This window comes from Betta splendens, chromosome 19, assembly GCF_900634795.4.
Source record: "Betta splendens chromosome 19, fBetSpl5.4, whole genome shotgun sequence".
In the NCBI taxonomy this organism is placed as follows: domain Eukaryota; kingdom Metazoa; phylum Chordata; class Actinopteri; order Anabantiformes; family Osphronemidae; genus Betta; species Betta splendens.
In genome coordinates, this window is record NC_040898.2 from 7,425,152 (window position 1) to 7,448,290 (window position 23,139).

The 23,139-nt window shown below is 42.7% G+C and overlaps 3 protein-coding genes and 1 pseudogene across 3 annotated transcripts in view; 3 read left to right on the top strand and 1 right to left on the bottom strand.

Annotated features, from left to right (window-relative positions):
* The window catches only part of LOC114858710 (NACHT, LRR and PYD domains-containing protein 12-like), a 351,989-nt gene that overhangs the window by 8,923 nt on the left and 319,927 nt on the right, over positions 1 to 23,139 (top strand). The gene's annotated exons all lie outside the window — the stretch shown is intronic.
* On the top strand, positions 283 to 12,985 carry LOC114853313 (protein NLRC3-like; the record flags this gene model as incomplete). Its single annotated transcript, XM_055504745.1, has 6 exons — positions 283 to 1,871; positions 10,559 to 10,732; positions 10,976 to 11,149; positions 11,307 to 11,480; positions 12,169 to 12,215; positions 12,340 to 12,985. Coding segments are annotated over 6 exons (2,691 nt in total), but the record flags the coding sequence as incomplete, so codon positions are not given.
* On the top strand, positions 6,246 to 10,378 carry LOC114846253 (NLR family CARD domain-containing protein 3-like; annotated as a pseudogene).
* On the bottom strand, positions 12,982 to 21,135 carry LOC129603432 (protein NYNRIN-like). Its single transcript, XM_055504629.1, has 3 exons — positions 19,792 to 21,135; positions 16,073 to 19,454; positions 12,982 to 13,051 (listed from the first exon to the last, which is right to left on the bottom strand). The coding sequence occupies exons 2-3, from the start codon at positions 17,443 to 17,445 to the stop codon at positions 12,982 to 12,984; spliced, it is 1,443 nt and encodes a 480-aa protein (XP_055360604.1). The 5' UTR covers positions 17,446 to 19,454; positions 19,792 to 21,135.

Below are 23,139 nucleotides of genomic sequence, written 5' to 3' on the forward strand. Positions count from 1 at the left end.
TGTGGACCTTACTTAAATTCTTCTTCTTAAAGTCTTCAATCTTCTATCTCCATCAATCATAACAATTTTCATGTTCACTTAGGATCTTCTGCTGCAGTTTGTCAGGATCAACTTAAATCTCGCCTGAAGCAGAAGTTCCAGTGTGTCTTTGAAGGCATCGCTAAAGCAGGAAAGCCAACCCTTCTGAACCAGATCTACACAGAGCTGTACATCACAGAGGGAGGGACTGGAGAGGTCAACGATGAACATGAGGTCAGACAGATTGAAACAGCCTCTAGGAAACCAGACAGAGCAGAAACAAGCATCAGACCAGAAGACGTCTTTAAAGGCTCAGCTGGAAGAGATGGAGCCATCAGAACAGTGATGACAAAGGGAGTGGCTGGCATTGGGAAAACAGTCCTAACACAGAAGTTTACTCTGGACTGGGCTGAAGGCAAAGCCAACCAGGACATACACTTCACATTTCCATTTACCTTCAGAGAGCTGAATGTGCTGAAAGAGCAAAAGTTCAGCTTGGTGGAACTTGTTCATCACTTCTTCACTGAAACCAAAGCAGCAGGGATCTGCAGCTTTAAACACTTGAGCGTTGTTTTCATCTTGGACGGTCTGGATGAGTGTCGACTTCCTCTGGACTTCAACAAGACTAAAACCCTGACTGATGTCACAGAGTCCACCTCAGTGGATGTGTTGCTGACAAACCTGATCAGGGGGAACCTGCTTCCCTCTGCTCACCTCTGGATCACCACACGACCTGCAGCAGCCAATCAGATCCCTCCTGGGTGTGTTGACATGGTGACGGAGGTCAGAGGGTTCACTGACCCACAGAAGGACGAGTACTTCAGGAAGAGGTTCAGAGATGAGCAGCAGGCCACAACAATCATGTCCCACATCAAGACGTCACGAAGCCTCCACATCATGTGCCACATCCCAGTCTTCTGCTGGATCACTGCTACGGTTCTGGAGGATCTGCTGGAAACCAGAGAGGGAGGAGAGCTGCCCAAGACCCTGACGGAGATGTACATCCACTTCCTGGTGGTTCAGACCAAAGTGAAGAACATCAAGTATGATGGAGGAGCTGAGACAGATCCACCCTGGAATAAGAAGAGCAGGAAGATGATTAAGTCTCTGGGAAAACTGGCTTTTGAGCAGCTGCAGAAAGGAAACCTGATCTTTTATGAGTCAGACCTGACAGAGTGTGGCATCGATGTCAGAGCAGCCTCAGTTTATTCAGGGGTGTTCATGCAGGTCTTTAAAGAGGAAAAAGGGCTGTATCAGGACAAGGTGTTCTGCTTCGTCCATCTGAGTGTTCTGGAGTTTCTGGCTGCTCTTCATGTCCATCTGACCTTCATCAACTCTGGAGTCAACCTGCTGTCACAATTATCCTGGTTTAAACATTTTATGATGAAACATGAACATACACCGTTCTACCACGTTGCTGTGGACAAGGCTTTAGAGAGTCCAAATGGACACCTGGACCTGGTCCTCTGCTTCCTCCTGGGATTTTCTCTTGAGAAAAACCAGACATTCTTACAAGGTTTGATGACACAAATGAGAAGTAATTTACAAACCAATCAGAAAACAGTTCAATATATCAAGAAGAAAATCACAGAGTTTCCTTCTGCAGAGAAAAGCATCAACCTCTTCCACTGTCTGAATGAACTGAATGATTGTTCTCTAGTAGAGGAGATCCAACACTATCTGAAATCAGGAAGTCTCTTCATATATAAACTGTCTCCTGCCCAGTGGTCAGCTCTGGTTTTCATCGTATTGTCTTCAGCAAATGATCTTGAAGTATTTGACCTGAATAAATTCTCTGCAGAGGAGGCTCTTCTGAGGTTGCTGCCTGTGGTCAAAGCTTCCAACACAGCTCTGTAAGTATTTTGTAAAGCTGTAAAGATCTTTGCATCACACCTCTGCGACGTATGTTGTGATCTCCCCTGCTGTTTTTTTGCAGAAAAGACAAGTCTCTCATCAGTTTCTTTATTACAAATTTCCACCACAGTTGATAAATAGTTGTGTTGCTCACATTTCTTGAACTTTCTGTGAATCTTTTCATTTCATTTGAAGTGTGTGTGAAGGAGAAGCTTTATTCACTATTCTTCTGACAAACACACTGATCATTGATCAAATCTCCATCCAGCCGGTAGCTAAAGTTGATTCCAGATTGTGTGCTATAATATAATAGAAATTTTATTCAGATTCTGCATCTGTTCTCAAGCATTAACTGACAAACACCAAAAACTATGTAACCTTTACTTCCAACTGCTATGTTAGTATGTTGTGTATGATTCCTTCCTTCCTGTTTAAGGTTGTATTTACAGTTTACTTGACAATAAGGCCTTAAAAATGTTTAGCATTATTTGGGGATTTAGGCCTAAAAATAGGACACTTAAGGTAATAGAAAGCAGGTAAAGGGTTCAATCTTTAATGGCTTAGAGGTTATGAGCTCAATTAGCGGCATGAGGTTTGATCCTTATGTGACCCAGACACCTTTCAAAGGTTCCCACCTAGAATTAAGGTAAAATGTCTCCAAAGTCAATGGCTGTATCTGTGGCTGAAGGTGCAGGATGTCAGAACTCTTGGTCATGAGGCTGTGTTTTACTATTAGTTGTGTTCAGTGTTCAGAGGGAAAAAAACTAAATCAAAACAAAACTCAAAATTATAAATAATAATATTAATTACATAATGACATAAACAAGCCCGTTTTTATCAGTCTGGGAGTACGGACCATTGTTGTTTAAAGCCACTGGGGCTTCAGTCTCTGTGCAAGACTCTTAGTTTTACAGCGTCTCCACCACGACCTGTAACACAGACAGGTAGTTTATTTGTAGTCAGTCCTACCAATAATGTCTAAATTACCCCGTGTTCATCCTATAATAAACCTTGTCTCTATTCTTTTTGATCTGATGTGACAGTAACATTTTATTCACACTTGAATTAAATATAAATGAATCAAAGCCATACCAAATATTCATATACACAGCAAATATTCATATATTAATTACAAAACAGTCCTACACAACTGAGACAAAGTTATTGTCGGCGACTCTATGTGACAACAACACATTTATTTGCTTAGTGCAAACATATACAGTTCGATACGACAACATAGTGCAGTGTCTTATACAAATGTAACACTAAATACATGCCCCCGATGGATGGCAAAACTTTATCTATTACAAGATAACAGGTGCTCGCCTTTCAAAAAAAAGCATAGAAAACGTTAGAATTCCCGACAGTATCGTGTCCGGCAATGGACAATCCGCGCTCACAGCCTTATTACAGCAGCGTAACGGCGTCGACTAGTGGCCTTTACAGATCACTGCCCTATAATAACATGAAATACGATGGTGGCATGTACAGTAAGATTGAGGGAGAAAAGGAAAAGAACAGTGAGTAACTCAGTGTATCAAGGAGTTTCACCAGCATCTGAATCTATAACAGCTTGGTCGGATGGTTCAGTGTTGCCATTTCTGCATGTGGCGTATCTTGGCTGACATATTTCCTCCAAAGAGACATACATAAATGACAGGGTATTTATTTTATGAATCAATTACTCATTATAATTAAATCTTAACAACACAAGTTTGTTCAGAACTGTTTTAGAGAAGTTAATTTATCGCACCACTGACTAGTATTAAAGCTTTATCAGTCCCTACCGCTCCTCTAGTCACTCATCCATATTATCATTATAACATGGGTTCTGTGATATCAGACAATGAGCTGCACGGTGTAACATAATAAACAAAGGGCAGCAAGTATTACCTCAAATACACTGTCTATGGGAAACATCAGCCATAATCATGTCTTTCTGTATTTGCTTAAAACGATCAAATTGAGCAGGAAACACACCAACATAATTTTAGTAAAATACAACCATCACCAGCTCAGACATGAAGATGAGTGAAGTCTTGAACTTACTGAAATCCACCTCTTTCTTTAGTTTTATTGATTTCAAGCTGACAATAACTTGGTTTACACTGTTCTTGTAAATGTAACTCTTTTCTAGAGTTTCCATTATCGTTTTTTATTTGTAATAAATATATATTAAAGCCATGTAGAAAGGCTGACTAGTCCATGGAAGTCTTCCTGCATCCACTAAATGTGGACGTTTGACGACGGCATTGGCTTTATTAGACTTTATTAGACTTTGTGACGATGGAGTCTAATAACTAAGGCTCCCAGTGAACCCCTGTAGCCACTGGGGTGTAAAAGGATCAGAAGTCCTGGTATTAGGAGAAGTGCTTTGCATACTTTGTAACACAGGTACAGGTGTATTTGTAGTGCATTCACACCACTGATGATTCTTAGCGTGTGGAATGTGGACCTGCCACTAGAAGGAGCCATTTTTTTTAAATATCAGAGTAAACTGAACACTGCATGTAGTCAAATGAGTTGTCTCTAACTAAATCTGATCTAAATTATGTTTTAAAATGCTTAAAAATCTTTTAGATTTTTTTTCTGTCCTTTTTGTTTTGCAAACCTTTCAATTTTTTATTATCATGTGTGTATGATTTTGTGCTGCTCATGCTCAAAGACTTTTAAATAACAACAGGACAGAGCTATTGAGGAAAGTGTTTATTAATAATACTGTAGCTGTGGTAGCAATAACTGTAACAATAGTTATGATAATCATATATAATAAACTCCACCATTGCTGGATGTATATTGGGGGACGAGCAGGGGTACAGGGGGGTCATCTCTGACTTTGTGGGCTGGTGTGAGAACAACCACCTGATGCTAAACACCGGCAAAACAAAGGAGTTAGTGCTTGACTTCAGGAGGTCCCCTCCACCACACACACAGGTGAACAACATTGAGTCTGTGAACACATTTAAATGCCTGTGTGTTGACCTCAACAATAAACTGGACTGGTCAAACAACACAGACGCTCTGTATAAGAACAGCCAGAGTGGCCTCCACCTGCTGAGGAGACTGAGGTGCTTGGGTGTGTGCAGACAGCTGCTAAGGACTTTCTATGACTGTGGTGGCCTCAGTAGTCCTGTATGGAGTTGTGTGCTGGGGGGGGGGGGCAGTACAGGCAGAGACAGGAAGAGACTCAACAAGCTGGTTCAGAAATCAGGCTCTGTCCTGGGCTGCACACTGGAGTCCATGGAGGAGGTGGTGGACAGAAGGATTCTGGTAAACTAACATCCATCATGGAGAACCCTCCACCCCCTGCACCACTGTAGAGGCTCTGAGCAGCTCCTTCAGCACCACACTGTTACACCCACAGTGCAGGAAGGAGCGCTAGTGCAGGTCATTCCTCCCCAGACATCAGACTGTACAACACAGCGCTACAGTGACACACGACGTGGATCACATGGTGAACTTTTCGTCTTACTACTACGTAGAGTAGTAACATAGGAGAACCCCCTCACACACACACACATCCAGAATACAAACAAAACACATCCGTTTTCTTGTTTCTCTTGCTATGAGCGAAAAACAGAATTTAATCAAAGTACCGTGTTAAGAAACGAAAAAATGAGCTGAAAACTGTGTTTTTTCAAAACTAGACGCAAAATTGTATTTAAAGACATTTCCCATTTTCTCGTTTGGAGGAAAAAAACTGAAAACGAGAAAACGACTTTAATATAGGCATGAATCACTTTTTGGTAACGTAAACACAGCATCTTACTGGTTGTACTGGTCTCTGACAAGTACAGACAGTGGTCAAGTGAGCTGGAAGTTCATTAAACCTGTCATTTTAACTTAATGAACTTTAAATGGGGAAGAAATAAGCTTCTTATCAAAAGATATTGGCTGTAATCACTTTTTGGCAACGTGAAGACAGCATATTACTGGTTTAACTGGTCTCAAACAGGTGTAGACAGTGACAAGATGTACTACATGCTGAATAAATCTATTAATATAACCCAGCAGAGCTCCATGCACTTTAAATAAAGGAGAAATACCGCTTTCAGTCAACAGATATTGGCTTTAATCACTTTGTGGCAACATAAAACCAACATGCTACTGGTTCTACTGGTCTTAGGCAGGAACAGAAGGCAAGATCAGATGGACTGGATATTTATTACATCTGTAAATATAACAAAGGAGAGCTCAATGTATTTAAAATAAGGCAGAATTTGGCCTTTGATCAAAAGCTTAGGCTCTAAAATAGCGTCATGTCATTGAGTTAAACAGTCACGATCGACGATCGCTGTAAAGAGAATTACGACGATTATTTCCGTCGTTGAAACTAAATCTAAAATTGTGGCGTCACTACGTCCACTAGAAAACGTGTAGCGGATACATTCACAAGTTATGGCTTTTTGAAACCGAATAAGAAGCTGTAGTCCTACACAAACCGAGCTAAACGCCTTAACGAGGCAGTGCGCGCTCCCGCGTGCGGCAATCGATTTCTGGCAGACGGTCACTTTTTGGCACGACACCTGTCCTCTGGAAACCTCCCATTACTGCTTGCTGCTTCCTCATCATTCTGCTGCTTCAGCTCTCCTGGTTCCTGTAAACGGAGAGGGGGCGGAGCTTCATTGACCACGTGATCCAGGAGCGAACACAACGTGTTCAGTGAGTTCATACTCCATTTGGAGAGAACAGAGAAGGAGGAAAAGTTAAACAAACACCAAGAAGAAGAAAAAACGTTGAGGAGGTGAGTGTTTAACAACATTACTGTTACTGTGTCTGTTTGTTAATGTAGAGGAAGAAGAGACACGATCCACTTCTGTCAAACAAACAAGAACCAGATGTGAGGAGTTGATGTTTTTCAGGGTGTGGCTCTGGTTGTTATTTGTCCTGGTTCTGGTTCTGAGCTCACAGTCGGTGGTACTGACCGCTCAGACTGACTGAGGTCCAGAAATGTGCTGGTTTTCTGCTTTCCTGTCGATGTCCTTAGTTTTCCAGTGTAGCATATTTGCAGTTGCCAGAGTGAAATAGGCGAGAGGTTTCCTGGTCTCCTGCAGAAGCGCATCGTCCCAGACAACAAGTCCTCCATCGGTCCGTGGGGTTCTGAGGCACGAGCTTTTAGCTGCTGAATGTCAGCTAGACATCTGGTTTCGTTCGACTTTGGTTCGTTCAACAACGAACAGCCAAAATACAAGGGTTATAGAACAGTCATGGCAACTTGTTAAGATGACCAGTAAAAAACTGTTGATTCTTCCAAAGTGCAGCAGAAACATTATAAATATAAAATGTATGCATATATATATATATATATATATATATATATATATATATATATATATATATATATATATAGCAGTACCAAGCGATGGCAACATCAGGAAAAAGGAACATGAGAAACTAGAGAAATACCAAGGGCTCAGAGAAGAACTGGAGAAGGCTTGGAAGGTGAAGGCCACAGTGGTGCCTGTGGTGATCGGAGCACTAGGGGCTGTGACCCCCAAACTGGAGGAGTGGCTACGACAGATCCCTGGAATAACATCCGAAATCTCAGTCCAGAAAAGTGCAGTCCTAGGAACAGCAAGGATACTGCGCAGAACCCTCAAGCTCCCTGGCCTCTGGTAGAGGACCCGAGCTTGGAAAGTGGATGAGACCACCCGCGGAGGGTGAGAATAGAGTGTGTATATATATATCTCCATCCGCGACCCGGCCCTCTTATCATGTAAGAATAGTTTAATTGTATTGGCATTCTCAGAACTACATATGGCACCTGGATATTCACATGCATTTGATTTTGTTGGTTAATCATTCTTAACTTTCACATTGATTTGAATGAAAGAATAATCGTACTGTGTTTGTTGTGTTATGGTTTGCTAAGTCACAGACACATCATAGATTAGGTAGTGATGCAGGTGTTACAACATGTAGGTGTTTTTCTATCAGGTCCCATCAGAGACAAAGATCTGCTGGACCTGGACCTGGACCTGGACCCAGCTGTGTGTCCTTCAAGAGCGACCAGTCAAAGGATGTTATTATTGCTTTCAAAGACCAGCCTGTATCAGAATCACGCTGAGTTGTTGTCACTTTGAATCATTCTAAACAATCTAAAGATAAACATTTGTGTTGTTTCCGTTTCTTCATCTTGTTGATGTGTGTTTGAAGTGTTGATGTGAAGGAGAAGCTTTCTTCACTGATCATTGATCAAATCTCCATCCAGCAGTAGCTAAAGCTCTGATCCTGTAGAGGGTCTCAGAGGCTGCTCCTCTTCTAATAAAGTGCTTAGTCAAAGCGAACAGCTGATCATCTCTGATCAAATCTGTTTATTAACGTCTCTACATTAAGGTTTTGGTCAAATGTCTTGAAGCTTCTTCACTTGCAGCAGTAAATTGAAGTTACTACTGGAGACTTCATTTGTGATGTTCACTTCATCACTTCATGGACCTTTACCTTGTGTGTGTCTCTGTTTGGACTCATTCTCACAGTGACCTTCCTGAGGAGGATGAAGCAGGAGGAGCTGGCTGACTGTCTACAGAGTAAGAGGATTTTTCTACATCATCAGGGACACAATCACACATTTACTGTTAAGACTGTGGAGAGTTAAGTTTTTTTATGTGTGGACTATGTGTGGATACTTAAATTCTTCTTCTTAAAGTCTTCAATCTTCTATCTCCATCAATCATAACCATTTTCATGTTCACTTAGGATCTTCTGCTGCAGTTTGTCAGGATCAACTTAAATCTCGCCTGAAGCAGAAGTTCCAGTGTGTGTTTGAAGGCATCGCTAAAGCAGGAAAGCCAACCCTTCTGAACCAGATCTACACAGAGCTCTACATCACAGAGGGAGGGACTGGAGAGGTCAACGATGAACACGAGGTCAGACAGATTGAAACAGCCTCCAGGAAACCAGACAGAGCAGAAACAAGCATCAGACCAGAAGACGTCTTTAAAGGCTCAGCTGGAAGAGATGGAGCCATCAGAACAGTGATGACAAAGGGAGTGGCTGGCATTGGGAAAACAGTCCTAACACAGAAGTTCACTCTGGACTGGGCTGAAGACAAAGCCAACCAGGAAATACACTTCACATTTCCATTCACATTCAGAGAGCTGAATTTGCTGAAAGAGCAAAAGTTCAGCTTGTTGGAACTTGTTCATCACTTCTTCACTGAAACCAAAGCAGCAGGAATCTGCAGGTTTGAAGAGATAGATGTTGTTTTCATCTTGGACGGTCTGGATGAGTGTCGACTTCCCCTGGACTTCAACAAGACTAAAACCCTGACTGATGTCACAGAGTCCACTTCAGTGGATGTGCTGCTGATAAACCTGATCAGGAGGAACCTGCTTCCCTCTGCTCGCCTCTGGATCACCACACGACCTGCAGCAGCCAATCAGATCCCTCCTGGGTGTGTTGACATGGTGACAGAGGTCAGAGGGTTCACTGACCCACAGAAGGACGAGTACTTCAGGAAGAGATTCAGAGACGAGCAGGAGGCCACAACAATCATCTCCCACATCAAGACGTCACGAAGCCTCCACATCATGTGCTACATCCCAGTCTTCTGCTGGATCACTGCTACGGTTCTGGAGGAGATGCTGAAAAGCAGAGAGGGAGGAGAGCTGCCCAAGACCCTGACGGAGATGTACATCCACTTCCTGGTGGTTCAGACCAAAGTGAAGAACATCAAGTATGATGGAGGAGCTGAGACAGATTCACACTGGAGTCCAGAGAGCAGGAAGATGATTGAGTCTCTGGGAAAAGTGGCTTTTGAGCAGCTGCAGAAAGGAAACCTGATCTTCTATGAGTCAGACCTGACAGAGTGTGGCATCGATGTCAGAGCAGCCTCAGTTTATTCAGGGGTGTTCACACAGGTCTTTAAAGAGGAAAAAGGGCTGTATCAGGACAAGGTGTTCTGCTTCGTCCATCTGAGTGTTCAGGAGTTTCTGGCTGCTCTTCATGTCCATCTGACCTTCATCAACTCTGGAGTCAACCTGCTGTCACAAATATCCTGGTTTAAACATTTTATGATGAAACATAGAACTTCACAGTTCTACCGTGGTGCTGTGGACAAGGCTTTAGAAAGTCCAAATGGACACCTGGACCTGGTCCTCCGCTTCCTCCTGGGATTTTCTCTTGAGAAAAACCAGACATTCTTACAAGGTTTGATGACACGAATGAGAAGTAATTTACAAACCAATCAGAAAACAGTTCAATGTATCAAGAAGAAAATCACAGAGTTTCCTTCTGCAGAGAAAAGCATCAACCTCTTCCACTGTCTGAATGAACTGAATGATTGTTCTCTAGTAGAGGAGATCCAAGACTATCTGAATTCAGGAAGTCTCTTCATATATGTCTCTTCATATATAAACTGTCTCCTGCCCATTGGTCAGCTCTGGTTTTCATCTTATTGTCTTCAGCAAATGATCTTGAAGTATTTGAGCTGAATAAATTCTCTGCTTCAGAGGAGGCTCTTCTGAGGTTGCTGCCTGTGGTCAAAGCTTCCAACACGGCTCTGTAAGTATTTTGTAAAGCTTCTAAATTTTGAATGTACCATTTATTTAATCAGGACTGTTTTTGAATGAGAGACATGAATATAAATGTGACTACCTTTCTCTGCTTAACTGAATTTGCGTAGCTTTTTTTAGTGTTGTTCATTTTTCATTTTGATTACAATTTATGTCCATTACTGTCTCACCAGACTGAGTAGCTGTAACCTGTCAGAGAGAAGCTGTGAAGCTCTGTCCTCAGTTCTCAGCTCTCAGTCCTCTAGTCTGAGAGAACTGGACCTGAGTAACAACAACCTGCAGGATTCAGGAGTGAATGTTCTGTGCGCTGGACTGAAGAGTCCTCACTGTCGACTGGAGACTCTCAGGTTTTATTCTTATTGTTTTAAATGCGAGTGTTTTCAGATTTCAAACCCTTAAAATAAGAGATAAAACAGTTTAAACTAACTTATATCTTCCATCAGTTGCTTGTTCTAGTAGTTTTTTTTAATAATGTGTATATTTTATGTATGTGTGTATATATGTTTTTTATAATGTGTGTACTTTAAGTTAAAGTTAAGATATGAAAAATAACATTGCATTGTTTATAAGTTTGTCCACCTGTGTCTCAGCCTGAGTGTGTGTGACCTGTCAGAGAGAAGCTGTGAAGCTCTGTCCTCAGCTCTCAGCTCTCAGTCCTCTAGTCTGAGAGAACTGGACCTGAGTAACAACAACCTGCAGGATTCAGGAGTGAATTTTCTGTGCGCTGGACTGAAGAGACCTCACTGTCGACTGGAGACTCTCAGGTCAAGATTTTTCAGTGTGTTTTTTCATTTCATTGATTTTATTTTAGCTTTGTCAATATCTGTCTACTTTGCCATCAGGAGTGGTTCTAGTGTGTGACTTTATGATGGCATGTACAGTACCTGTAACCTGTAAGTCTTTGTTGTTTTGTGCCAGCAGGCTGTCAGACTGTCTGCTCTCACAGGAAGCTTGTGTCTCTCTGGCCTCAGCTCTGAGCTCCAACCCCTCCCATCTGAGAGAGCTGGACCTGAGCTACAATCATCCAGGAGACTCAGGAGTGGAGCTGCTGTCTGCTGGAGTCAAGAATCCACACTGGAGACTGGACACTCTCAGGTATGGAGAGACTTGTCTTAACAAAGACGTCAACAGGAGCAACTCACTGACACAGAGCATATGCTTAGTGAAGAGCCACTAAATTTCTGTTGCTCTAGTGAAACGTGCTTATCCACAAAATGGCAGACTGAGTAGAAGAAGAAGAACCAGAGGATAGGTGAACAAACTATGTAAAAATAACAGTCAAATCACTCATACAACCAAAAACACTCCTTTTAAACCAAGAACAAAAACTAAAAGACCAGGAGGGAAATAACAGAATGGTTTTACACTTTCACTGGGCTTTACCACACATTTTATACTGGTCTTTAAACACAGGACTTAGAAGACTCCCCCCTTGGGAAAATTGTGTCCTCTGAGACCAAAACTGATTTGACATAGGTGCAGAAACCTTTTCTCCACCTCACCTCCTGCTCCGTTGCTTCCTGTGGTGTCACATTAGTTTGGTGGTGACAGGGTGAGCAGGTGTCTGACACCAAAAGTGATGAAGTGAAATAGAGAAGTCAAAGCTTTTCTCCATGTAACCTCCTGCTCCGTAGATTCCAACATAAGGATCCAACTCCTTAGCTTTTGCTGAATGTCCATCCCTACGTACAAGCCTCCATCTGAACACAATCCTACAACAATGTGTGTGTGAGAGCCATGTAATGTCCATGTCTGCATGTCTCTGACCCCCTCCTCCTTTCAGGGTGGAGCCTGGTGGAGTCCGATGGTTAAGACCAGGTCTGAGCAAGTGTAAGTGTGTTTTTACTGAGATCAGCAACATTCAACCATCTACTGTACAAACTGTCATGAGTCGTCATCAAACTGATGATAGATCAATAACTGCAGCTGGATTGTGTCTTATTCTCTCCATCAGATTTCTGTCAACTCACCATCGACACAAACACAGTGAACAGACATCTACAACTGTCTAACAACAACAGGAACGTGACACATATCTGGCAGGATCCGTCATATCCTGATCATCCAGACAGATTTGACTGGCCTCAGCTGCTGTGTAGTAATGGTCTGACTGGTCGCTGTTACTGGGAGGTTGAGTGGGGTGGAGGAGTTTATATATCAGTGAGTTACAGAGGAATCAGAAGGAAAGGAGACAGTAAAAACTGTTGGTTTGGAGACAATGATCAGTCCTGGCGTCTGAAATGCACTAATGGTGGTTACTATGTCTGCCACAATAACATAGTAACACTCATCTCCTCCTCTGTGTCTCACAGAGTATCAGTGTATGTGGACTGTCCTGCTGGTTCTCTGTCCTTCTACAGAGTCTCCTCTGACAAACTGATCCACCTTCACACCTTCAACACCACATTCACTGAACCACTTTATCCTGGGTTTGGGGTTAGGCACAGTTGGCCTGGTTCCACAGTGTCTCTGAGTGATGTGTCATAGTGAGAATTTGATTTTGTCAGAGAAACATTGTCACTGTGAAACATAGTTCAGTCTGTTCATGTCTGTCTTGTTGTCATGTCAGATAGATGTATTAAAACAAACTATGGAGCTAAGGTGGCTGAGCATGTTCTGTTCTGAGTGAGAGTATGCGATTTGACAGGACCAGACAGACGTTCCTCCTGCCCAGGAAAAGGGACAAAAGGCAAATGCAACTCGAGGATTTTGTGATCTTTGCATCACACCTCTGTGATGTACAGTATGTCGTGATCTCCCCTGCTGGTGTGGTGGAAATTTTCCATAAAGAAGTAGATGAGAGAGAGTTGTCCTTTTGTGCGATTTATTGAAATAATAAAGAAAATAAAAATAATGGGGAAAGCAAATAAAAAGCATGGATGTTGATCGTGCACATCAACAAACCAAAAACCAGCTGGGGAGATCAGTGCACACACCACGAAGGTGTGATGCAAAGAGCCCACGATCCTAAAGTTGTTTCTGCCTTTTAGCTTCTCTGTCCGACTAGGGTGGAATGTCTTTCTAACCCAATCAAATTACATGCACCATCTCCTCCCTGTCGCAGTGTGTGTGAAGATATTTACATTCTCACACCTGCATTGCTGACGTCCAACTATCTGTGAGAAAGGAGCACCAAGTCTCAACAGACAGAGACACAACTCCCCGACCTTGGGTTTGGGAGCTAGAGTTGAGAGTCTATCAGGCAGAGACAACCATTGAACAATCTAGGTGAAATGTCAAATGCATACAGTAAGACAAAACATAAGATATTAATTGCAGAACATAAGTCATAAATCATATAATAACTGCATAGAAGTAAGGAAGAGACATAGAAATAAGGAAGAGACAATTTTTGCCATAACACTCCCCCCTTTTGATTACACATTAATCAAACCATTAAAGGATAAAAATTGTCAACATCACATTCTGTAATAATAAAAGATCCTTGCAAATGAAACAATAAGTGTATTAAGTCAAAATTCAAAAATACACCTTCACATAAAATGCAAGTAACTTAGGGATAAAAGGTTGGGAGCTGTTTTTGGTGGGTAGTTATACAAGAATAACTTCTGTATCGGCATGTGAAGAAAATAAGCCCATAATCATATTCGTATCAGATTATATTTCGTGGTCAGATAGCCTAAGACCATCGTCACAGTCATTAAGTGAATTAGAGTTGGGGTTTTTGAACATAGTGCATTGTGTCATTTGATACGAGAGTGTTGCTGGGGTCGCACGCATGATGAGACCTCTAACCAGAGGAATAACACAACAACCAAGCAAGAGAATCACAGCCATCTCAATGATAAAGGAAACAGCTGCGAACATGAGAACAGATGTCCATTTTCCAGACATTTCGTCTAGCCAATTCCAAGAGGAAGAATCTATACCAGAGTTAGCTGAGATTCTGAAGGCCGTGGAGCGCCTTCGCCACAATACCATTAGAATCAGTGTTATTCAGGATGTAAGTACAACATGCGTCTCCAAACATAACACAAACGCCTCTTTTCTCTGCTAACAACGTGTCTACGGCCATTCAATCGTAATGTAATAAATACAATTAATGTATGATAGCCATAGGTTTCCGGTGGGGTTCTGTATCATATAATCTTAAGATAGATTTCATGCTTTCGGATCTTTAATTGTACATTTGCGTCTAGAGCAAATAGGAGATTCAGGGATTTAACCAGAATGATGATGCATATTGCCGCTTGTGTTGTCTTTCATCTGTAGATGAAGGATGAAAATTTTTGTAGCAGTGAATAAGTGATTGTGAGCAAACTAAACACCAAGTCAACTTCAGGATATTTAAACTCAGTGTTGTGAAATTTTCTTCTTCAAAAGTAGTGTGTGAAGTTACATGGAAACATCATATGATAAAGGCAATATTCAGAGTAACATAAAATGTCTAACGCAACGATGTTACAATTGATGTCTCGTAACAATCTGCTTCGTCCTGTTGAACAGTAGCGTTAGATTGTTTCCAACCTGTGTGTTGAAGTATTGCCAGTTCGTTGGAGTTCTTCAGGTAGTGATCAGCTGATCACAGAGACACTTGGGATTCGTTATCCACCGCCAGGTTTCCTCCCAATGTCGTCTGAGTCACTGTCACTCCCGTGATGTGAAGAGTCTACACGTCGTCCAGCGTCGGCAACTCAAGGCTGCTCGTGTGTGTGTTTTCTCAGGAACGTGTGTGTAGATGTATGGTCTGATAGTGTGATTCACCGGCGCAGCTTCAGGCGGCGCTTGGCTCACACCTTTAGCTGAACGGTCAACGCAGCCTCGCCTCAGTGCGTGTGTGAGCACAGCGAGGGTCGTCCTTCTCAATTCTTTATGTCAGTGGTGGTTTTCTCTGTGGTGTAGATGTAGATGGAGGGTCGTCTGTTGGATCCAGGACCTTCCTGGAGTGGCTGGAGTGGATCCAAGTCGCTCTTTCTGTGATCTGCACAGCTGTGTTGGTCGTCAGAAGGACTTGGAAGGGACCTTGCCACCGCTTTGAGTTCCAGTGCTTCCTGCGAAGCTCCTTAATGATCACCCAGTCTCCTGGTTGAATGATGTGCAGTGGTTCTGTCGCCTGTTTGGGCAGAGCCGCTTTCACCTGCTTGGAGATTTGGGACAGAACAGAGGATAAGTTCTTACAGTACTGTAGCATTGCGTCTTCGCACATTTCAGTAGGTGGTAAAATCCTAGTCTCGGTCTCAGGGTGGAGTCCCATCATAGGGGTCTACCAAATAGGATCTCATACGGGCTGAGGTTTGTTCTCATCCTTCTCCTCATTCTCATGTATGAGAGCACAATGGGAAGAGCCTGAGTCCACTTGAGACCAGTCTCTGAGCAGCATTTAGCCAGTTTGTTTTTCAAAGTGCCATTCTTTCTCTCTACCGCCCCTCCGCTTTGAGGGTGGTAAGAGCAGTGCTTTCTGATGTCGATGTTCAGAAACTTTCCCACTTCCTCGAGGGCTTGGTTTGCAAAATGTGAGCCGTTGTCACTGCTGATTTTAGATGGAATTCCCCATCTGGGAATTATTTCTGTCAGCAAGGCTTTGGTAACTGCATGGCTGTTAGCATGTTTAGCTGGGAAGGCCTCCACCCATTTTGACCACATATCAACAATCACTAAACAATACTTTTTACCTCCTGCCGGCGTTAGTTCGATGAAATCCCTTAGTGTACCAATGTTTTGTGTACCAATGTTTTGTAAGAGCATCTAACATTCCCCCCTTTGATACATGGTCTAATCCATGTGTCAACTTCGCGAAATGAGGGAAAAAGTGTTTAGGCAGGCAAGGTTTGCCGTCGGGCCCATACCAAACGCCATGGCTACTGGTGGCGCCATTCGTCAGCCAGAGCTTGCGTTCCTGTGGGGTAGAGAATGTCTGAAGATCAGGGAGAGCAGAGGGAGGAGAGGGAGGTTGGGTAGAGGTGGAGGATAAGAGGCAGGGAGCAAAGGGAAGGGAATGTCGAGCAGCTGCCTTCGCAGCAGCATCAGCACGTGTGTTTCCAGCAGAGATGGGATCAGTGCCCCCAGTGTGTGCGGGACACTTACATACAGCAATTGCAGCTGGTAACAGAATTGCGTCGAGCAGATCAGCAACCTTATCATGATGCAAGATAGGTTTGCCATCAGATTTCAAAAACCTTCTGTGTTTCCACAGAGCACCAAAGTCATGTGTGACGCCAAAAGCGTATCTGGAGTCTGTGTAGATAGTAGCAGACTTCCCTTCAGCCAATTTACAGGCTTCGGTCAGTGCGATCAACTCCGCAGCCTGAGCAGAGTAATGTCCTGGCAAAGCGCCAGACTGTAAAACAGTATGAGAGGCGCAGACTGCATATCCAACCTGACAGCGGCCCGAAGCAGGGTCTCTAGAGGCGGAGCCATCAACAAAGAGAACGAGGTCACAGTTAGGAATTGGCACCTCCGACAGATCTGGGCGCGGAGTGCAGACTTGGTTCAAGACCGAAACACAGTTGTGAGGCTCGCCATCGTCAGGGCCTGGAAACAAAGTGGCTGGGTTAAGCACATTGCACCTTTTGACAGTGATGTTTGGCATTTCCAGTAAGATGGTGTTGTATCTAAGCCATCGGGCTGTAGAAAGATGTGATGTTTTTTGTTCCAAAAGGATCAAAGACACGGCATGAGGAACCAGCAGGGTGACACCAGAATAGCCAACAATGTCACGTGATGCCAGCACGGCTTTCTCTGCCGCAGCCACTGCTCGGAGGCATCGTGGGAGCCCCGCAGCGACTGGGTCAAGCTTAGCAGAGAAATAGGCTACAGGGCGCGGACGTCCTCCGTGATCCTGTAAAAGGACAGAGGTCATACAACCTGATTTCTCATCCACTGTTTGGGTGAAAGGTCGCGTAGGGTCAGGCAGACCCAAAGTAGGAGCCGACTGAAGAGCAAGTTTGAGGTCGGTGAACGCCTGTTCAGCCTCAGACGTCCACGTGAGACAAGAAGTGGACGATGAAGATGTCTGCATCAGAACCCTGAGTGGGGCCTCAAAGACAGTAAAGTTAGGACTGAAGGTCCTACAATAAGAACAAAGACCTAGAAAAAACATCAGCTGTTTTTACGTGCACGGTTTAGGCAGGTTTCAAATTGCTTTAACTCTGTTGGGTGAGATGGATTTGCCATCAGCTGTAATTACAATGACCCAGAAAAATGACCTTTGTCTGAACAAAGTGTAATTTAGACAGGCTCTCTTTGTGGCCTGTAGCATCCAATGTTTCAGTATCTTAGTGGTGTCTGCAGTAACGCCATCTATGGCTTCCTTTAAGAGGGTGTTGTTGTTTACATGGTCTGTGGTCAGATTTAGGTGTGATGACCACTGGTTCACATCCTCTGATCAAACCTACATCATGTCTGTGTGTGAGCCACAGGGAAGCAGGGCTTCCTGTAAGGCTGAGTGTTGGGTCAGAGCGTCCTCTGAAAAATGAAAATAAAAACAAAAGCGTGTAATGTGTGTCATTAGAATGTGGAGGTACCCAGTTTACTGTTTGCTGCACATGACGGCAGAATAAAAAGAAGTTTTCTAAAAGTATGCAAAGTAGGTGAATACGTCACATGGGGTCAGAAGTCGTTCACCAGTCTCTACCCCGTTGACATCTGTTCACGAAAGGACCCACGTCCTGTCATCTGTCTCCATCATGTTTTCACAGAGGGACGTGTGGAACTGTAGAATAAACATCAAAAATCTTTTTGTTCGTTAGTAAAAGAAATCGCAAGCGCAGACCTGTGTTCATCCCAAAAGAGGGAAGTTGAGGTCAGTTTGAGTGTGTGTGTGAAATCATAAACAAGCTGTGAAGCAGCCTGTGTGAGGGCCTCAGTTACAGCCCCCCCTCAGCAGCCAATGATAGGAGCACAGCTGAGCTGAAGTTAACACCAACAAAAGAGGGATTATTTAGAATGTCTGTAGATGTAACCTGCACTCCGTCTGGAGTGGAAATCAATCAAATACCTAAACTACACATGAGATCTCTTCCTAAAAATGTAACTGGGCATAAGGTTGAAAGCAAAAATGAATGTTACGGTGTCTTGCTGTCAGATGTTGCACAAGACAGTGAAAGAATAAGTTTTTCTTTAATAGTCTGGTACGTACAGTCATTATTATTACTTCTCTCTAATAGTCGTCTTCCCTTTAATAGTCATTGATAGTCTGTTTCTGTTTTTTTTTTTTTGTTTGTTTTTTGTTTTTCTACAGTCTGTTTTGTTTTTCTACAGTCTGGCCAGACAAACCTATATTGTGCACAAGTATTTTTAGAAACATGGAGGATTTTATTACTGAATTTGTTGCAAATTGAAATAGTTTAAACCCATCAGACTGTAAAGTCACGCAGCAGTTGTCATTTAGCTGTTTGTCATCATTTTCAAATCACTCTGTGGGGTGTTTTTTTGAGCAGAAAGCGATTCTTCATTGCGAGCAGATAAGCATGAACATGAATTTGAGCGTGTATCAGCTGTAAGCGTGTTTCTTCGTTGCGTGTATGAATGTGTGTGTGTTTGCGGTACCGTCTTGTACGTCACGTGAAAAGGAACCGTCACCTTCCTCCTTCCCCAACCATCAGTCTGATGTGAGCGCCAGTGGGTGAAGCCTTTCAATGGGACAGTTGTTCCTCGATGACAGACCTTTCCTGGATCCTCAGATGCAGCTCTATTGGGCCGATCACGTCTGAAGCCTCTCCTGTTCTTTCAACCAGTGTCTGTGTCAGAGCACGTCTTCTCTGCTGTTTCTCTGTCCTTGTTTTCCTTTGCTGATTGTCATAAGCAGGTGTCTGTCAGACACACACGCTTGTAAGACAGTTTCACGGCCTCTGAAGCTTCAGACACAGTCCTTTCATGCTGGTGCAGGGCTTGTAGTAGCTGGTTCATCTGATGAGCCCAGAACGTGATGGCTGCAGACGTTGTGGGAGTCTGTGAGGCGTCCATGCTGTGGTCTGTGTCCTCCAGCTGCTGTGGTGTCAGAGCTTCCACCCTGTTCTGGTTGTTGGTCGGGCGCTTCTTCTCCTTCGGTTCTTCTGCTGATGGTGGGAAAGGAGTCCAGATCCGGATTTACCCTCATCGCGCTCAGTTCTGCATTAGGACAAAGAGCAGAAAGAATGGGAGCATTTGCTCTTGACATGATATGTGTGTGTGTGGTGTATGTGTGTGTGTGGCAGAGTACAAACAATTCTTCCCCAGAGTTGTTATCTCCTTTTTTCCTGTTACTCTCATCTCTCTTTTGTTTCTTTTAGGGCTTTAGTTTTCATAGTTTTGCTTTTTCAAATCTCATCTTTTGTATCTAACTTTTCTTTTAAAGGTGCATATGTCTTTTACACAGGTGATTCTCCTTTTGAACCCATAACCAGTTTCCCACTCATGGAAACATGAAACGCACTAATAACCATATTTACTTTTTACTTTTAATTACCTTTACTTTTGTAATGCTGCAGTCTGGTGGTGGAGACTTAGATCGCCCCGAACCCATCTTTCAGAGTCCCGGCGGTTTTCTGCCTTAGATTTTTATGTGTTCCGGCCGGAACCTTCCCAAAATGCCTTTTTATCGGACGTCTCCGTAAAAAGGGAACCAACCCGATCTGGCGACAGAGTCTTTCACGAAGTACTTCCTCAACGTTAGGCCCCTCTAGGCCCGGGGCCCTCGTCTCTTGAAAACACTTCACTCTGCAAACGCACTCCCTCTTTCAGAAGCCGTCTTTTATACTCAGTCCCCCACGTGTGGACCACGCACAGATCAGAAAAACATGTCTGTATCCTCAGTACAGACGGAAGCTCGGTTCCACGAGCCAACCCTTAGCAACCACCGTCTCGACCACCAGGGCACACTTTGACCTAATTAATTTTACCCGAATATTAAGTTTTTTAATTAAAAAAAATTGTTTGGTCCTAATTATTATATTTTAGATGTTTTCAGCCACATAGTCGTTTTAGAAATATTATCTCTTTTCCTAGTTATATTTTCTTTTTGTTTTTTCCCAAATTAAAAGGAATCTCTCTCACCGAGCTGAACCAAATTAGGATTTGAGTTTGAATCTGAGTTCGTGGATCTCGTCAGAGGCGATCCAGACGGGTGAGCAGTCCTCCCAGCTCTGAATGTCTGTAGAGGTTCGGAGGCTGAGCGACCCTAGTCCTCAGGACTATCGTCCCTGGTCACACCGTCCAGACGACCTGCCGCGGGATCCTGCCGACAACGCCAATTTCTGTGGTGGAAATTTTCCATAAAGAAGTAGATGAGAGAGAGTTGTCCTTTTGTGCGATTTATTGAAATAATAAAGAAAATAAAAATAATGGGGAAAGCAAATAAAAAGCATGGATGTTGATCGTGCACATCAACAAACCAAAAACCAGCTGGGGAGATCAGTGCACACACCACGAAGGTGTGATGCAAAGAGCCCACGATCCTAAAGTTGTTTCTGCCTTTTAGCTTCTCTGTCCGACTAGGGTGGAATGTCTTTCTAACCCAATCAAATTACATGCACCATCTCCTCCCTGTCGCAGTGTGTGTGAAGATATTTACATTCTCACACCTGCATTGCTGACGTCCAACTATCTGTGAGAAAGGAGCACCAAGTCTCAACAGACAGAGACACAACTCCCCGACCTTGGGTTTGGGAGCTAGAGTTGAGAGTCTATCAGGCAGAGACAACCATTGAACAATCTAGGTGAAATGTCAAATGCATACAGTAAGACAAAACACAAGATATTAATTGCAGAACATAAGTCATAAATCATATAATAACTGCATAGAAGTAAGGAAGAGACATAGAAATAAGGAAGAGACAATTTTTGCCATAACACTGGTTTTTTGCAGAAAAGACAAGTCTCTCATCAGTTTCTTTATTACAAATTTCCACCACAGTTGATAAATAGTTGCTCACATTTCTTGAACTTTCTGTGAATCTTTTCATTTCATTTGAAGTGTGTGTGAAGGAGAAGCTTTATTCACTATTGTTCTGACAAACACACTGATCATTGATCAAATCTCCATCCAGCCGGTAGCTAAAGTTGATTCCAGATTGTGGGCTATAATATAATAGAAATTTTATTCAGATTCTGCATCTGTTCTCAAGCATTAACTGACAAACACCAAAAACTATGTAACCTTTACTTCCAACTGCTATGTTAGTATGTTGTGTATGATTCCTTCCTTCCTGTTTAAGGTTGTATTTACAGTTTACTTGACAATGAGGCCTTAAAAATGTTTAGCATTATTTGGGGATTTAGGCCTAAAATAGGACACTTAAGGTAATAGAAAGCAGGTAAAGGGTTCAATCTTTAATAGCTTAGAGGTTATGAGCTCAATTAGCAGCATGAGGTTTGATCCTTATGTGACCCAGACACCTTTCAAAGGTTCCCACCTAGAATTAAGGTAAAATGTCTCCAAAGTCAATGGCTGTATCTGTGGCTAAAGGTGCAGGATGTCAGAACTCTTGGTCATGAGGCTGTGTTTTACTATTAGTTGTGTTCAGTGTTCAGAGGGAAAAAAATAAATCAAAACAAAACTCAAAATTATAAATAATAATATTAACTACATAATGACATAAACAAGCCCGTTTTTATCAGTCTAGGAGTACGGACCATTGTTGTTTAAAGCCACTGGGGCTTCAGTCTCTGTGCAAGACTCTTAGTTTTACAGCGTCTCCACCACGACCTGTAACACAGACACGTAGTTTATTTGTAGTCAGTCCTACCAAACATGTCTAAATTACCCCGTGTTCATCCTATAATAAACCTTGTCTCTATTTTTTTTGATCTGATGTGACAGTAACATTTCATTCACACTTGAATGAAATATAAATGAATCAAAGCCATACCAAATATTCATATACACAGCAAATATTCATATATTAAACACAAAACAGTCCTACACAACTGAGACAAAGTTATTGTCGGCGACTATGTGACAACAACACATTCATTTGCTTAGTGCAAACATATACAGTTCGATACGACAACATAGTGCAGTGTCTTATACAAATGTACCACTAAATACATCCTCCCGATGGATGGCAAAACTTTATCTATTACAAGATAACAGGTGCTCGCCTTTCAACAAAAACCTTGAAAACGTAAGAATTCCCGACAGTATCGTGTCCGGCAATGGACAATCCGCGCTCACAGCCCTATTACAGCAGCGTAACTGCGTTATCTAGCGGCCGTTACAGATCACTGCCCTATAGTAACATGAAATACGATGGTGGCATGTACAGTAAGATTGAGGGAGAAAAGGAAAAGAACAGTGAGTAACTCAGTGTATCAAGGAGTTTCACCAGCATCTGAATCTATAACAGCTTGGTTGGATGGTCGGATGGTTCAGTGTTGCCATTTCTGCATGTGGCGTATCTTGGCTGACATATTTCCTCCAAAGAGACATACATAAATGACAGGGTATTTATTTTATGAATCAATTACTCATTATAATTAAATCTTAACAACACAAGTTTGTTCAGAACTGTTTTAGAGAAGTTAATTTATCGCACCACTGACTAGTATTAAAGCTCTATCAGTCCCTACCGCTCCTCTAGTCACTGATACATATCATCATCATTACATGGGTTCTGTGATATCAGACAATGAGCTGCACGGTGTAACATAATAAACAAAGGGCAGCGAGTATTACCTCAAATAGACTCTATGGGAAACATCAGCCATAATCATGGCTTTCTGTATCTGCTTAAAATGATCAAATTGAGCAGGAAACACACCAACATAATTTTAGTAAAATACAACCATCACCAGCTCAGACATGAGGATGAGTGAA